The sequence below is a fragment of the Phocoena sinus genome, chromosome 10 (genome assembly GCF_008692025.1).
Source record: "Phocoena sinus isolate mPhoSin1 chromosome 10, mPhoSin1.pri, whole genome shotgun sequence".
Classification (NCBI taxonomy): Eukaryota; Metazoa; Chordata; class Mammalia; order Artiodactyla; family Phocoenidae; genus Phocoena; species Phocoena sinus.
Genome location: NC_045772.1, coordinates 61278252 through 61294606, shown reverse-complemented (window position 1 = coordinate 61294606; position 16355 = coordinate 61278252). Strand labels below are relative to the sequence as shown.

At 51.0% G+C, this 16355-nt stretch overlaps 1 protein-coding gene and 1 long non-coding RNA gene across 7 annotated transcripts in view; both read left to right on the top strand.

Moving 5' to 3' along the window:
• Positions 1–7477, top strand: part of LOC116760360 — a 33157-nt gene extending 25680 nt beyond the window's left edge. For 2 of the 4 annotated variants that reach the window (XR_004351716.1, XR_004351713.1), the window contains 3 exons: positions 3103–3246; positions 3433–4252; positions 4578–5200. This is a non-coding gene — a long non-coding RNA (uncharacterized LOC116760360). Of the gene's footprint in view, positions 1–3102; positions 3247–3432; positions 4253–4577; positions 5201–5973 lie in introns of those variants that run through there. The other 2 variants (XR_004351714.1, XR_004351715.1) reach the window with 2 other exon arrangements.
• Positions 7478–9447: 1970 nt separating this feature from the next.
• Positions 9448–11832, top strand: MFSD5 (major facilitator superfamily domain containing 5). Of its 3 annotated transcripts, none has more exons than XM_032646823.1 (2): positions 9448–9539; positions 10221–11832. In XM_032646823.1, the coding sequence occupies exon 2, from the start codon at positions 10239–10241 to the stop codon at positions 11589–11591; it is 1353 nt and encodes a 450-aa protein (XP_032502714.1). In that variant the 5' UTR covers positions 9448–9539; positions 10221–10238; the 3' UTR covers positions 11592–11832. The 3 variants fall into 3 exon arrangements, with proteins under 3 accessions (XP_032502714.1, XP_032502712.1, XP_032502713.1); XM_032646821.1 differs by having other exon boundaries at positions 9449–9621; XM_032646822.1 differs by lacking the exon at positions 9448–9539 and adding an exon at positions 9692–9849.
• Positions 11833–16355: the final 4523 nt, after the last annotated feature.

The window sequence follows — 16355 nt, the reverse complement described above, 5'->3', positions numbered from 1 at the left end:
TTGGGTGGGGCAGGCCTGGCACCCCTGCACCCACACCTGGGACTTCTCCTGGATGGAAACTCCCAGAACCCTGGTGTCCTACCTCCTCTGCCAGCTCCCACCAACAGCCTGGGTTCTGTTCACTTACAGTGGGATCTCCCTGTCTGCCAGCTCTCCTCCAGACTACATCTCCGCCTTAGCCCTGAGGGGCCCTGAGGATGTGGGCCCACTTTCTGGGACCATATTTGATGTCTGGCTGCCCTATCTAGTGAACCCCTTCGAAGAAAAGATGTGGGGCTGGGGGGAGGGCGTTGGGAAGCTATCCTTCGTTGACCGTCTCTATGTGCCAGGCGTTGTGCTAGGGCATGTACGTTACTCATTTAATCCACAAAGCAGTCCAGAGAAGTAGCAGTTATTATCAACCCCATCACAGGGGAGGGAGCTGAGAACCAGAGAGGTTAAGCAGCTTGCCCAATATCATCACACAGCTAGCACATAGCAGAGCTAAGATGGGAACCTAGGTCTTGGTGGTCCTGAGGTCTCTTCACCACGACAGGCTTCCTCCTCTTCTGCAGCTGCCCACCTCTCCATGAGATGAGAGACTTGGAAAAAATCAGTTCAGTTCAGTCCAATTCAGAAAACAGTTATTGAGCACCTGCTGTATGCCAGGCCCGGACAGGTGCCAGACCAGTGACAGGGAAGGTTGCTGACTCAAGGTCTGGTGGGAAAGATAGGTGTATGAACTAGGCAGTATCTAACTTCAGCATAATGATTTGAACGAGGCGGCATGGAGTGGAGAAAGAGACAGTACTTCTATTTTCTCTTTCTGAAAGAGTAAAGAAATATATTATGAACAGTGTACAGAATAAATTGGAATAAAGCGAATACCTACTCAGCTGGCATCCAGGTCAAGAAATAGAGTACTTCCTGCTCCAGAAGTTCCCATGTGACTCTCCCATCATCCCCTCCCTCCCTTAAGAGGTAACCACCATCCTGACTTTTGTGATAATTATTTCCTTCTTTTTCTTTATAGGATTAGCACCTATGTATGCATCCCTAATCAATATTACTTAATTTTGCCTGTTTTTGAGGTTTATATAAACGGAATGACACTGTATTACCCTTTTGTGTCTCACTTATTTTGCTCAACTTCTTGTTTGTGAGAGAGATCCAAATTGTTGCACATAACTGTCTTCTTTATTGTTACGGAGCATTCAGTTGCTTGAATATACCACAATTAATTTTTTTATTCTACTGTTGGTGAAAGTTTGAGTTGTTTCCAGTCTGGGCTATCATAATGCCACTAAGAACATTCTTGTGTGTGTTTCCCAGTACATACATGCAAGAGTTTTTCTAGGCCGTAAAACTAAGAGTCAAAATGTACGTACAGGAAATCTCAGTTTTTACGAGATAATGCCAAACTGTTTTCCAAAATGGTTGTATCAGTTACACAGGAAGCAGAATGTTCTAGCCAGGGGCAGGTGTAGGATCAAGAAGACCCATACACCTTTCTTACCTAAAACTCTCAGTGGTTTTCCCTTTTCCTTGGAATAAGATCCAAGTCACTGCCGTGGCTCCCAGGGCCTCTACCTGGCTCTCTGCCTGTGCCATATGACTCTCCTCTTTGCCCTTTGTACTTGCTGTCCCCCCTCTCTGGAATGTTCTTCCACTAGCTATCTCCATGGCTCTCTCCCTCACTTTCTTCAGGTCCTTGCTAAAATGTCACTTCCCACTGGCACTTTCCCTGACCACTGAATCTTCTATTGCAACCTCCAGCCCTCCTTATTCCCTTCTCAGCTTTAGTTTTCTTCGTAGTCCAGTCACCTGGGTTCCATTCAGACTCAAGCAGCTCTCCCCTGGTCGGCCAGCACTTTTTTTTTTTTTTTTTTTGCCACGTGGCATGCAGGTTGGAAACTCAGAGTCTTAACCACTGGACCACCAGGGAGATTCCTGCCAGTGCTTTTATCTCCTCCCAAACCCTTAAGGGCCATCATAGCTGACTGTTTGGGGACTGTCTAGCAGCCCCTCCTGAAGGGTCCACCTCTCTGAGTCATCACATCACCCTGTTTTTTTGTTGTTGTTGTTTTGTTTTTGCAGTACGCGGGCCTCTCACTGTTGTGGCCTCTCCCGTTGCGGAGCACGGGCTCCGGACGCGCAGGCTCAGTGGCCACGGCTCACGGGCCTAGCCGCTCCGCAGCACGTGGGATCTTCCCGGACCGGGGTGCGAACCTGTGTCCCCTGCATCAGCAGGCGGACTCTCAACCACTGCGCCACCAGGGAAGCCCCCACCCTGGTTTTTTTCATAGCTGTTTCCATGCTCTGAAGTAAGCTAATGTATTTGTTTGCTTACCTTTGTTTGTTTACCTGTTTGGTTTTTGTCTCCACCCTGCCCCACCCCTCACTTTAAAGTAAGCTGTCTTGCTCTGTCCCATGGCCAGTGCCTGCTGCATGACAGGCCCTCAAATAATAATTGTCCAGGCCGGTTGTCAGGCTCCCAGAGACGGCCAGCCCCTCCTCCAACCCTCACACCTGGGATTTGCCCTGTCTGGAAACTCCCAGAACCTAGGCTTCCTCCCTCCCCTGCCAGCTCCCACCAACATCCCTGGCTCAGTCTCAGAGTCTCAGAGCATCTGCTGGTGCTGTTGCTGCTTCCTGACGTCTCCTCTAGGGACCATATGAGAGCCTGAAGCAGCCGTTCTAGCCTTCAGGGCTGGAGAGTGATGGGCAGGTGTCAGGTGCCTGGAGCTCAAGAAATACTTTTTTTTTTTTAATTAATTTATTTATTTTTGGCTGCATTGGGTCTTCGTTTCAGTGTGCGGGCTTCTCATTGCGGTGGCTTCTCTTGTTGCAGAGCATGGGCTCTATGCGCGCGGGCTTCAGTAGTTGTGGTATGCGGGCTCTAGAGTACAGGCTCAGTAGTTGTGGCGCACAGGCTCAGTAGTTGTGGCTCACGGGCTCTAGAGCGCAGGCTCAGTAGTTGTGGCGCATGGGCTTGGTTGCTCCGTGGCATGTGGGATCCTCCCGGATTAGGGCTCGAACCCGTGTCCCCTGCATTGGCAGGCGGATTCTTAACCACTGTGCCACCAGGGAAGTCCCCAAGAAATACTTTCTGATTGAATAAAGGGGAAGACTTCAGAGATGATGGGACCTCGCCAGGTGGAGAAAAGAGAAAGGGCACCGGGAGCAGAAGGAAGAGCGGAAACAAAGGACTGGAGGAATGAAAGTGCACATGCTATTTGGAGGACGTGCTCTGGTCTGGTGCCCTTGGTGGGTTCTCAGTGGAGGGGAGGGGAGCAGGCAGGCCGGGAAGCGGAGGGCTAGCTGGGGAAGTCTGAGCTGCTGCAGGCTCAGAGAGGCTCAGCAGTGGCTTAAGTTTAATCCTGCCCACACCCCTGCTCCCCACTGTCCCCCCTCTGACCCCACCCCTGCCCTCCCCTTCACCCAGCCCCCCAGCCTGGCCGCTCCTGCAGCTGAATGGACTTCTCTCTGGGCCTACATTTGGGGCCTCGGAACAAGAAGGCCAGCCACCAGCATCCCCCTCCACCCTCCGGGCACGGCCCACCAGCTGCCTCCCCTTGTCTGTCCTGCCCCCCCTCTCCCTGTGCCTGCCCCTGCCCTGGCTGTCCCCCTCCCACCTGCTCCTGCACTATCTATCCCTATTACGCAGCTCCCTGCCCCTCCTGTCCCGGCCTCCCTGGCCCACCCTGTACCTGCCCCTGCCCTCCCTGCCCTGCCTGTCCACCCTTGACTTGTCCCCTCAGTTCCTGCAGCCCCTGCTCTGCTCCGCATTTGACCTGCTGCCACCCCTCTCCCTGCCCCATGTACCCTTGCTCCAGGGGTCAAGCCACCTGTTCCAGCTCCTGCTTGGGCTGCAGTGACAGCTGTGGCCGTGGCCAGGGGGCTGCCCGGGGACCTCCAGGCTCCGCCGGCCACTGCAGCTGCTGCTTCAGGGGACACCGCACCTCTCGACACTGTCTGATAGTCTAGCTGGGCTGTTGCTCCTTGTGAGATTGCCAATCTTCCAGGGCACTTCTGCAGCTGCTTCCTCAGGGAGGAGGCAGAAGCTCTGGAGGATGGAGAAGGATCAGCTGGACCCCTCACCCAGGCAAGGAGAGGAGGCTGGCTGCTGAGATCCCCGGCCTCCTCCTCAGTCTCGGGACGTCTGCTTTGAAGCTAGTTTCTGGGCATGCTCCCACTGGTTCCAGAACCTCCTCTTCCGCAACTTCTGGAATGGAAAGTGTTCTTCTCAGAGCCTCTCCCACGGCCCCTGAAGGTGAGCAAGTTGGCCATTTTCCCCTCTGGTCAGCCTCCCCTGGAGACCCTTCCTGGCTCATCTTCTCTGCAGTTTGCATGGATGAGATGGATTCTTCCTCTAGAGGCGACAGGGGATCCTTTGTCCAGGGACCACTTTTCTTGCCCTGTGGACCTCCACCCATATCCCTAAATGACCCAAGAATCTCTGAATCCCTTACCTCTCATCATGAGCCTGGTAAGGAAGGTCAACGGCTCTTGGACCAGAAGAAGAGGCTGAGCAGAGCATTCTTGGTTCCTCCCTCCCCTTGGATATCATGACATCCTTCATTGTCCTTTGCTTCTAGGAACCTGGCGCTCTCTACCTGGATGTCTTATCTCTCAAATCTCTGAGTGCTCGCCCAGCCGCATGACCTCAATCTTCCAGCAATAATCCCATCTGTTACATCCGTGCTCATCTAGCAGGGGGATGATGGAAGCTGGGAACCCTTGACTCGGGTTCCCAATGATCCCATCCACACATAGCTAGTCATAAGTCCCCTGTCCCTGGGGGTGGGGCTGGGGCCGGGGGTTTGGAGAAGCCACCAAGAGGAAGCTGGAAGTGATAGACCTTGGCATCTGTGTGGGACTGGATCTTAAGCTGAGAGCCCCTAAGCACCCCTCCACATTCCCCAAGTTCTCTGACACTGGTCTGTTTCAATCTTCCCTTTCTCAACCTCCTTCTCTGGAACCCTTTGTTCTTTCCTTTCTATCTCTGTTTATCCTTCTGCTTATCCTTCCTTCTAGCTTTCTACACCACTCTCTCCATTTCTGTTTCCTTTTTTCTATCACCTGGACTTTCTGCCTTCACCTAACTTGTATCTCTACATCTGTTTCCCCCACTCGTCCCTCCCTTTCCCCATCTAATTTAAAATCTTGTTTTCTTCCTTTTTTTTAAAATAAATTTATTTTTGGCTGTGTTGGGTCTTCGTTGTGGGCTTTCTCTAGTTGTGGAGAGCGGGGGCTACTCTTCGTTGCAGTGCGTGGGCTCTAGGCACAGGGGCTTCAGTAGTTGTGGCTCGGGCTCTAGAGCTCAGGCTCGATAGTTGAGCTCAGGCTCTAGAGCGCAGGCTCAGTAGTTTCAGCATATGGGCTTAGTTGCTACACCGCATGTGGGATCTTCCTGGACTAGGGATCAAACCCACGTCCCCTGCATTGGGACCACTGTGGCACCAGGGAAGTTCCTCTTCCTTGGTCTTTTGATTCACCTCCTGCCTCTCTCCTTTGTCCTGTTCTGCTTCTGGGTGCAAGTCATTCTCGATCTCTTCCATTTCTATTTCCCTTTCTGTCTTTGTTCCTGTCTTCTGGGTCCAGCTGTTTTTCAATTCCTATCTCTCTTTCTGCCTCCCCAAAATCTGGTTTTCTCTCTCTCTCTCTCTCTCTCTGGGTCCTGCAGCTGCCTGCACACCAGGCCTATGTCATGCCCATCTCATTGCTGCCCAAGGGCCAGGACACCAAGTCCTCCATTGTCCAGCTGTCCCCCAAACACCCCATGCCCTGGAATGAGTGAGGGCTGGACAGAGCTACCAGAATAGACCCTTCTTCCCCCGCCCACTGTCCAGGCCATCCATCCCTACTCAGCTCTAAGCCCAAAACTTTTAAAAAATGAAGTTTTTCTCCCAACTTCATATTCTGAAAATTGGCAACCAGAAAGAAAAAGAATTATGCATTTATGCTGCCTGTCCTGTGTAACTTATATTTCAGGGTGGCCAAATAGCTCTAAGTGGTGGAGAAAACTTCTTACTTACAGAAGAACTCCAGCTAATGTAGAAGGAATATGGAATTAGAAAAATCACCATTTTGCAACCCCTTAATGAAATAATTGATCAAAGCAAGAATCGTCAATGGATGAAACCAAGGATGGTGGTTGATGGAGAACTTTACAATGGAGGAATAAGGCTGTCACTACCTGACCCCACATGCCATGTACCTCCTGATGTGATGCAATCTGAAGCACTCAGCACCACCTGTGAAGGACTCTTGCCAAACAAAGAAACAAACAAGAAAAACTGAACGTGATTCTAATCAAACCTCTAGAGCTAACCTCCATTTAATGAGAAATATGGGGGGTGGAGGAACAAATTAAATGACAAAACAAGGAAGTGAGAAAACACATCCAGAACGTGGGACATTCTAAAGGAGATCTGACTGGATTTCTTCAACTAGTCAATGGCTGGTGGTGGTGGGGAGACCTTGTTTGGTTCCTGATTGGGACCACCCAATTGTAAAGAGACATTGTTAGACTGCTGGAAACATTTAATTATGAACTGAGTACTTACAATGCCAAGGAATCTGTGTTGATTTTGTTAAATGTGAAAATGGCTTTGAGGTTATGTAGGAAAAGGTCCGTATTTCAGATGCACACTGAGTATGGAGTGAAGTGATGTATTTAATTTTAAGTATTTTGGCAAACGGAAAAAGAAAGAAAGGAGGAGAAGAAACAAGGGGACAAAAATCAATATTGTTGAATTAAGTATATAGGGTTTCATAGAACTATGCTCTCTACCTTTATGTATGTTTGAACATTTTCGTAACAGAGGTTTTAAATGATGCTCCTCTGGTAAGCATGGTTCCTAGTAATTCCCAGAGCATTCTCCCCATCTGCCCTGAAAGCCAGACTTCCCCTGTGACTCCCCACACAGAGACCCCAGCCCTCCTTGCCCTCTACTAGAAGTGTGTCCTAGAGATGGAATTGCACTCCCAGGCTGTCCTTTATCCCCTTCAGTCCCCTGCTGCTCAGCTGGCACATTTCCCAGCTGTGCTTCACAGCTTCGAGGGGCCAGGGGAACCTTAAAGAGTTAACATATTTTGAATAGGTCCTACAATAAAAGTAATCCAAAACAATGTAATCTTCCTTAAAGTCTCTCTTTGTCAGGTGCTTCTGAGCAAAATGCAACTCAATAATGGAGAGCACTGGCCTCCATCCTGGAAAACAGAAGACAAAGCACGTAAGGCCATCCTGTCCCACTCCCTGCCTTCATTCAGGATGACCTCCTCCCTCAAAGAAAAGACCACCAGGAACTGAGAGACTGGGTGTCAGGAGTTCAAGGGGTTTCAGTCCAGGATCAGAATAGAAGGCCATTTCGATCCCTCATGCCCTCACTCACTGAATGACCTTGGGAAATCATGATTTTTGAGTCTTCGTGTTTCTAGACAAATGCATGGGCACCAATACCTTTTCTACTCTCTAGAAGTTTGCCAGTTAGGGATAAAGGCAACTTGGAACTTGTAGGATATAAATCTCAGCTGTTTACTTTATCATAAGAAAGTATTTCTCAAGTTATAATTCCAGATCCTCCCACCCTCTACCCTCCAAACTTTAGTATAAAGAAAACCAACAGGGGCTTCCCTGGTGGCGCAGTGGTTGGGAATCTGCCTGCCAATGCAGGGGACACGTGTTCGAGCCCTGGTCTGGGAGGATCCCACGTGCCGCGGAGCAACTAGGCCTGTGAGCCACAACTGCTGAGCCTGCGCGTCTGGAGCTGGTGCTCTGCAACAAGAGAGGCCGCGACAGTGAGAGGCCCGCGCACCGCAATGAAGGGTAGCCCCCGCTCGCTGCAACTACAGAAAGTCCACGCACGGAAACGAAGACCCAACACAGCCAAAAATAAAGAAAGAAATAAAATTTTTTAAAAGAGAAAACTAACATTTGCTAATCACCTGTGCAGGTGGGTGAACCCATTTAATCTTCTTAGAAATCATGAGTGTAGAACTGGAAAGATCTGGGTCCCAGTTCTGACTCTACCTCTTACCACGTGACTCTAGTCATGTTACTTAACCTTTCCAATTCTGAAGGATAATCATAGTAACTACCTAAAGGGTTGTTGTGACAGTTAAACAATTCATCTACAGCAGTTGGCCCAGGACTTCTTAAGACAGAACTTAGGTACATAATAACTGTTTGATAAGTGTTACCAGCTAATAAAGACAAGCACTTTTTAGAGTAGTTTACACGTATTAACTTATTCATTCATTTATTCATCAAATATTTATTGAATGTTTTTATGTACCATTAACCATTTTAAGTACTGGGAATATAAGTGAACAAAAACAGATAAAAATCTGTAGGGAGAAGAAATAGTAAATAAGCAAAATATATTGTGTGCCAGATGGTGTTAAGTGCTATGGAGAAAATGCAGCAAAGGAGAATAGAGAGTTGGTAGGGAAGCAGGTAGATTACTGTGGCAGACGTGGTGGTGTTTTTTCAAACAGGTTGGCCAAGCAAGGCCTCTCTGATAAGGTGACACTTGAAGACAGAACTGCAGGGGCTGAGGGAGGGAACCATGTGGATATCTGGGAGAAGAACCAGAACTTTACAGGGCACAGTGTGCAAAAGCCCTGGTGGTAGACAGTATAGATGGAGAAGGCGTAGGAAGGAGAATGGTAGGAGATAAGGTCAGAGATGTAGCAGTGGAACGGAGAACAGAGGCCTCTGTTGTAGGCCATTATAGTGATTTTGGATTTTATGCTTTGTGACATGGGAAGCATTGGAGGGTTTTGAGGAGATAATACTAGGCTGGAAAGAGTTTAAATAACCTTTCCAAGGTAACACAGCTGGTAAGTGGCAGAGGGTGGGCATCCGGCTCCAAGGCTGAAATTCTTAACCCTTAACTGCCACTGAACTTCAGCCTTTTTTATTTGGGCGCTGCTCTCCTGTAACTGCCGACCGAGAAACTGGGACACTGAGAAGTCATATGGCTTGCCCGAGGCCACAGGGCTGGGATTTGAGCCTTGGCCGTCTGCAAACCAAAGTCCAAGTCCTTTACACCACACTGCCTCCCTCAGGTGTCTGGGCCATACTGACTTCTGGCCTGGAGGTCACTACTCTGGGAGAGGAGGGAAGCGAGGAGCCTGTCTCGGCTTGGGGCGGCGATGTTCCTCAAGAAGCTCAAGCCCCAGCTCTGCGGTACTGCTGGCATTTTCCCAGACACAGCTGCGCTCCCTAACCCAGGGCACGGACGAAGAGACAGAAACTGTGTCTTTACTTCTAGGGGGCCCCGTAGGTATCCAGGAGTCGAAGGAGCGGGTGTCACGGGAGGGCAGCGGACAGGGCCAAAGCCGGAGCAGCGACCATCACCGCCTCCCGTTGAGCCCCAGCAGGCGTCCAGAGCTCAGCGCCCCGGTTGGGGCAAGAGGGCGGAATAGGGGCGGGGTTTCAGCGCCGCGCCCCCGTCACGTGACGGGACCCATCATGGCTGCGGCCAGAGGGCTCCCAGGCTCCCGGAAGCAGGCTGTGAGGGGCGGGCGCGCTGGGGGAACCCGAGCCGGAGGTAGAGCGGGCAGAGCGGGCAGGGCGGCCGGGCGGCCTGTAGCCGGGCGTGTCCGGAGCGTCCCCGCAGACCGGGGCAGCAGGTGAAATGGTGTCTGGGCGAGACGCGAGCGGATGTGGCGGCGCTGGGCAGGGACTAGGGGGCGCATTGTGTGTGGGGCGGGGGGGTGCCCTGACCTGGAGGAGGGAGAATCTGAGATGCACGCGCGTGACCCAGAAGCAACTCGAGAGGCCCGCGCGGGCGGTGGGGATGCCCGGGACAGATGACGAGACATTGAGGGCAAAAACGGGCTCCCCAAAGAGGATGGGAGGTAACAGAAGGAAGTATTGTATGCATAAGCTACTGTGGGAGAGGGCAGCAGCCCCTTAACTGCAGGGCTGGGATTAGTGAAGGAACTCCCTCTCTGCTATACCAGGCAAGGATGGGGCGAATGCTCAATCTTCTCCCCTCTCCCACCCCTTCCCTGCCGCACAGTGTCCTTGGAGACCAATCTGGTGGGCCACTCCTGCCACCCACCCAGCTGGTCCCTCTGGTCTGAGCTCCGGGGGAGTGGAGTTGAGGGGTGGGGAAGTGCAGGTGGCAGCGGGGGTTGGGTGGAGCTGCCTTCTGCTTAGACACGCAGCCCCTTGACGGCGCTATCCGGGCAATGGATGTGACTCTGAAGCCCCCTTCTCTCCCTAGGTCTTCCGGGGGCCGGCCATGCTGGTGACTGCCTACCTTGCCTTTGTGGTCCTCCTGGCCTCCTGCCTGGGGTTGGAGCTGTCAAGATGCCGGGCTAAGCCCTCTGGAAGAGCCTGCAGCAATCCCTCCTTCCTTCGGTTTCAACTGGACTTCTATCAGGTCTACTTCCTGGCCCTGGCGGCTGACTGGCTCCAGGCCCCCTACCTCTATAAACTCTATCAACATTACCACTTCCTGGAGGGACAAATCGCCATCCTCTATGTCTGCGGCCTTGCCTCCACAGTCCTCTTTGGACTGGTGGCCTCCTCCCTTGTGGATTGGCTGGGTCGCAAGAAGTCTTGTGTCCTCTTCTCCCTCACTTACTCTCTCTGCTGCTTAACCAAACTCTCTCAGGACTACTTTGTGCTGCTGGTGGGCCGAGCACTCGGTGGGCTGTCCACAGCCCTGCTCTTCTCGGCCTTTGAGGCCTGGTACATCCACGAGCATGTGGAACGGCATGACTTCCCCGCAGAGTGGATCCCGGCTACCTTTGCCCGAGCTGCCTTCTGGAATCACGTGCTGGCTGTAGCGGCAGGTGTGGCAGCTGAGGCCGTGGCCTGCTGGATGGGCCTGGGGCCTGTGGCACCCTTTGTGGCTGCCATCCCTCTCTTGGCTCTGGCTGGGGCCTTGGCCCTCCATAACTGGGGAGAGAACTACGGTCGGCAACGTGCCTTCCCCAGGACCTGTGCTGGCGGTCTGCGCTGCCTCCTGTCGGACCGTCGTGTGCTAATGCTAGGCACCATTCAGGCCCTGTTTGAGAGTGTCATCTTCATCTTTGTCTTCCTCTGGACGCCTGTGCTGGACCCACATGGGGCCCCGCTGGGCATCATCTTCTCCAGCTTCATGGCAGCCAGCCTGCTCGGCTCTTCTCTGTACCGCATCGCTACCTCCAAGAGGTACCACCTTCAGCCCATGCACCTAGTCTCCCTCGCCGTCCTCATCGTCGTCTTCTCCCTCTTCATGTTGACCTTCTCTACCAGCCCAAGCCAGGAGAGTCCAGTGGAGTCCTTTATAGCCTTCCTCCTTATCGAGTTAGCCTGTGGGCTGTACTTTCCCAGCATGGGCTTCCTGCGGAGAAAAGTGATCCCTGAGACAGAGCAAGCTGGTGTCCTCAACTGGTTCCGGGTGCCCCTGCACTTACTGGCCTGCTTGGGGCTTCTGGTCCTCCATGACAGCGATCGCAAAACGGGCACTCGGAACATGTTCAGCATCTGCTCCGCCGTCATGGTGATGGCTTTGCTGGCGGTGGTGGGGCTCTTCACCGTGGTCAGGCACGATGCTGAGCTGCGGGTACCCTCACCCACCGGGGAGCCCTATGCCCCTGAGCTCTAATCCTGTTCCAGGACGAGGGAGCTGGGATGGACCCTTGAATCCCACCTCTCCAGGGCTGTACAGATCTCTCTGTGACTTTGCGACTGTCTGGCCCCTCATCCTGTCCTGGGGCCCCTCCTGCCAGTGCTTTGGGTTGGGAAGCACATGGGGGTGACGGCCCGGAAAGAAGATGCCAAAAGTTGCCTCTGTGTCACTCTCTTCCCCCTTTCTACTTAAAAATAAACACTTTTAATTGATCGTCGATTTGATGTACTCATCCTCACCTGTACCCACCTCAGTAGTGCTGGTGAGACGGCAGCTGGAGGTTGTGAGGTGAGAGGTGGGGTTACCAGCAGAAGGTTTGTAGTTCTAGCCTCTCTAAGACTGCCTCCAGCTTAAAAAAAAAAAGAGCCTAAGACTGCCTCCAGCTTAAACTGAGCTGTGGAATTGCCTCTCAACAGAAACGGGTGGGAAATGCCTGAGGCCCCTAGATCCTCTATATCTTGTTACTCTGGGGTCAGGCACCCTCCCCGGTTGCCAAGCAAACACCTTGCTTCACATCCAGGGTGAGGCAGTCTCTGGAGCATATGGGGTGGATGCCCATGCCACTGAGCAAAGATTCCAGGGGCTTGAGCTGCGTCTGTGACCACACCTTGGGGCCAATCCGGAGCCTTCCTTCAGGAACAAGCTTGCAGCTCAGCACATGTGTGCTGTCTGCCTTCTGCCTCTGTGGCTGTAGATGTACCATTTGTCCAGCATCACCGGGGTCCACCAGCTCCTGTATCCTTGCATGAAACCCAAGTGAAGGGCTGCCAAGGAGAGAGAGCAGTGAATGGATGAGGGACTGGGATCCTGTCTGTACCTGACTCTTCCCCACCCAGAGTGAGTGAGGGTGAGGGAGCCATCAGGGCAGGAAACAGTACCAGTAGGAACACCAGTTCTGTGAGCCCCTCCCTGCCTCACCTCCGATTGTATCTGCCTTTCCTCCTCCCACCCAAACCTGGGCTTCTCAGGGGAAGCAGAGCCAGCAGTTAAGAAGGGTGGGGTTGGAGGGAGGGTAGGCCCAAGGGTGTGTCCTGGAATGTGCTTGAGGTGGGCATGAGGGACCTACCTGTCTGGAAAAGAGGTTGATGACCTTTCCGTGGGTCCTAGACTACTTCCCAGACAGGAAGACGCAAGACTTTCCAAGAGCTGCAGGTCCAAACCTGTGTGGGGAGATAGTATCACCTGGTGTAGGAGGAATGTGGGGTGGATGTGCTCTTGCAGGGTGAGGCCAAGGGGGAGGGAAGAGTGGTGGTCTCAGGTCCCTAGTCAGACAAGGGAAAAAACACATTCCCCCACCCAGCCTGCAGGGAATAGAAGTTGAGGTTAAGTATGAAAAAACAGATATCTTTTCCTTCCCCCATCTTGAGGCTAAAACAGAGTCTGCTGCAGTAACTACACTTCCCCTTTCTGCCCTGTGGAGCTGGACCTCGATGTACTTTAGTTATTTGTAGACTTTCCGTCTCTCTCTACCACAGTATGATCTCCTTGAAGACAGGAGGAAATTGTGTCCTATTTGCCCTTGCCTCCCCCATATATACACACAAGTGGGGGCTTGGCCCGTGGCTGTGCTCAGTAAATGTCTGGAGAGTAGACAGGCTAGCTCAACGTGGCTTTTCAAGAGCCGCCCATTTGGGAAATCTATTAGACTAGAATCCAGAGCCTAGTTAATGATTTGTTGTTTTGGATGACAGTAATTGTTTCCTGATGGAAGCATGAGGGGGCCCCATATTCCTAAGTGATAGGGAAATGGGGGGGTAGAGGAGACAGACTAATGAGTTTCCCTTAGCTTTGTCCCTGCTGAGCTTTCTTCAAAGGAGCTGGTAGCAGATAGAGTGGGGAGGGTTCTTCTTGTCAAGACTCATCGGGTGTGAAGAGCTCACAGGCATCTTAGAGATTGTCCAGTCAGCCTTAAACGTATTTTTATTGAGCACCTACTATACGCCAGGCACTGTATTACTAGGTGCTGGTGAAATTTTTTACCCAAGAGGAAAACCCACTTAAAGGGCATGTAGCAAGTGGATGGCAAAGCCAAGGCCAAACCTTGCCTCCTGCTGTCTGCGCAGTACCCCTTCTATATGGCATGTACTGACTCTGTCCCCTGGGTCTTCACCTACCTGCCTTTCCCCCTCTAGCCCTCTTCCCTCCTCCCGAGCCCTGTCCCTGGAGAAGGGCAAGAGTGTGGGAGCACTTAGCCGTGGCCACCTGGTCCACCTTTGGATATTTACCCATATGGGGCAAATGAGGGATTGCTTCTCCAGGCGCGTGCTGCCTGCAAAACGCTGCTTGTGATGCCTTGCTGAGAGGCAGCAGAGGGAACTGGTGAAGAGCATGGAGTCAGAGCCTGACTGCCCGGGTTCAACTTTGTGCCTCAGTTTCCTCATCTATAAAATGGGGATGATGGTGTGGTTTCTAGTCCTAGGGCTCATGTGAGGATTAAATTAAGCACTTAGAGCAGCAGTTGGCCCCCAGTGTAAGTACTACATAAGTGTTTGCTTTCATATTTTATTGTTTACCTTTTTCAATCCAGCTGAGCCTAGCCAGATTTGGGTGTGAGGATGAGTGGATGGGACTGTAATGGGGTGTAGAACTTTCCAACCCATCCCAGAGGTTGGGTGATTCCCAGCAGTGTTTATCCTTGGTCCTGGCCCAGAGAGCAGGATCAAGCTATCTGAGAAGCCTTCTACTTTGGGGTATGTGAGCAGCTGAGGAGGGTGTCAGTGTATTCCACTTGAACTCATTTCCTCTTCCTCAAGTGGGAAGGTCAGCTTGGTGTCAGACTTGATACACACCACCATCTTTCACTAAGAGAGGCTCCTGATTTTCTGACTTTCCATCCAGCTGGATATATAATTATTTTATTTGGAGCATTTAAGTGATCCTGAGGAGAACAGAAACAGCCCAAAGAACCAGGAGCCAATGGACAAGAAGGCAGGAGGACTGGGTCATGAGGACAGTACTGCGTTCTGAGGCTGGAGAATGACCTCTTCCTGGAAATTCAGTCCCTGCTCAGGGAGAGGAATGGCTACCCCCGGTGAATAGCCATGACCCTTTGGCTGGGTCTAGGTTCCACTCCCCAACACACTTTCCCTAACCCCAATCCTGTGGTTCTCCTTGTTGCTTTTATTATTTTTTGCCACCACTTCCCCACAGAACCAGAGAATAGAATTATTAGACAAACAAAAGTTTGTCATGCTTGGGATCAGACCTAATGTTATAAAAATATGTCACATTTGCTTTAATAATTTTTTTTTTTTTTTTTTTTTTGCGATACGCGGGCCTCTCACTGTTGCAGCCTCTCCCGTTGCGGAGCACAGGCTCCAGACGCGCAGGCTCAGCGGCCATGGCTCACGGGCCCAGCCACTCCGCCGGCATGTGGGATTTTCCCGGACCGGGGCACGAACCCGTGTCCCCTGCATCGGCAGGGGGACTCTCAACCACTGTGCCACCAGGGAAGCCCAATAATTATTTTTAACAATAAAGTAATATGGGCTCATTGTAAAAGAGTCAAATGCAAATACAGAAATATATATTTAATATAAATATGTGAATGTAAATACATGTGTATATAATGTTAAAATACATATATTTATATTGATGTATAAATATATTACAAATACATATAGAAATATAAAATATAAAAAATGATAGGCTCCCTTAAGCCTGCTCTTCATACCACTGTTAAATGTTTATAGTCTAGTGCATAGAATGCTTTTTAATAAAAATGAATCATAGCTTTCATGTTGCAACTTGTTTTTTACATAAAAGTATATCTTGTTTTTTACATAAAAGTATATCTTGGTTTTCTCTTTTTAAAACGATTGAAATCCACAGGAAGACTATAACAATCATTCATGTATCTCTGGCATCTTCATATGTCATTATATATAAAACACACCTTTTAACGGCTGCGAAGCCTCATTGGGCCTTTGGAAAGCATTTCATATCTGTTCTAGTTGAGGCTGGCAGAATCCCTGGCAGGGAGTGAGGCTAGATGTTACTACCCCATTTCACAGATTAATAATAAATTCAGCTGGGACTAGAACCTGGCTCCTCTGTCCAAACTCAAGTTGAAAGCTCTTTTCACTGTCCTGTACTGTCTCTTTGTAAACATCAGGGATTCAAGTGAGGGATTGAATTATGTGACTCAAATTCACATTGGTCAGCACTTTCTTTTTTCAGTTTTATCATAGTTCTTTTTTTTTTTTTTTTTTTTTAATGTGGACCATTTAATTAATTAATTTTGGCTGCACCGGGTCTTAGTTGTGGCATATCTTTGCTGCCGCATGCGGGATCTTTAGTTGCCTTATGCAGACTCTTAGTCGCAGCATGCATGCGGGATCTAGTTCTCCCACCAGGGATCGAACCTGGGCACCCTGCATTGGGAGTGAGGAGTCTTACCCACTGGTCCACCAGGGAAGTGCCTTGTCAGCACTTTTTGATCTCTATAGAACTTCCTTCTTGTTAGAAGTAGAACACGCATAAAAAAAGGATGTTTTAGGGCTTCCCTGGTGGCACAGTGGTTGAGAATCTGCCTGCTAATGCAGGGGACACGGGTTCAAGCCCTGGTCTGGGAGGATCCCACATACCGCGGAGCAACTAGGCCCGTGAGCCACAACTACTAAGCCTGCGCATCTGGAGCCTGTGCTCTGCAACAAGAGAGGCTGCGATAGTGAGAGGCCCGAGCACCGCGATGAAGAGTGGCCCTCGCTTGCCACAACTAGAGAAAGCTCTCGCACAGAA

Bases quoted from the DNA above. Each gene is read 5' to 3' on its own strand.
- MFSD5 (XM_032646823.1), top strand. From the start codon at position 10,239: ATGCTGGTGACTGCCTACCTTGCCTTTGTGGTCCTCCTGGCCTCCTGC.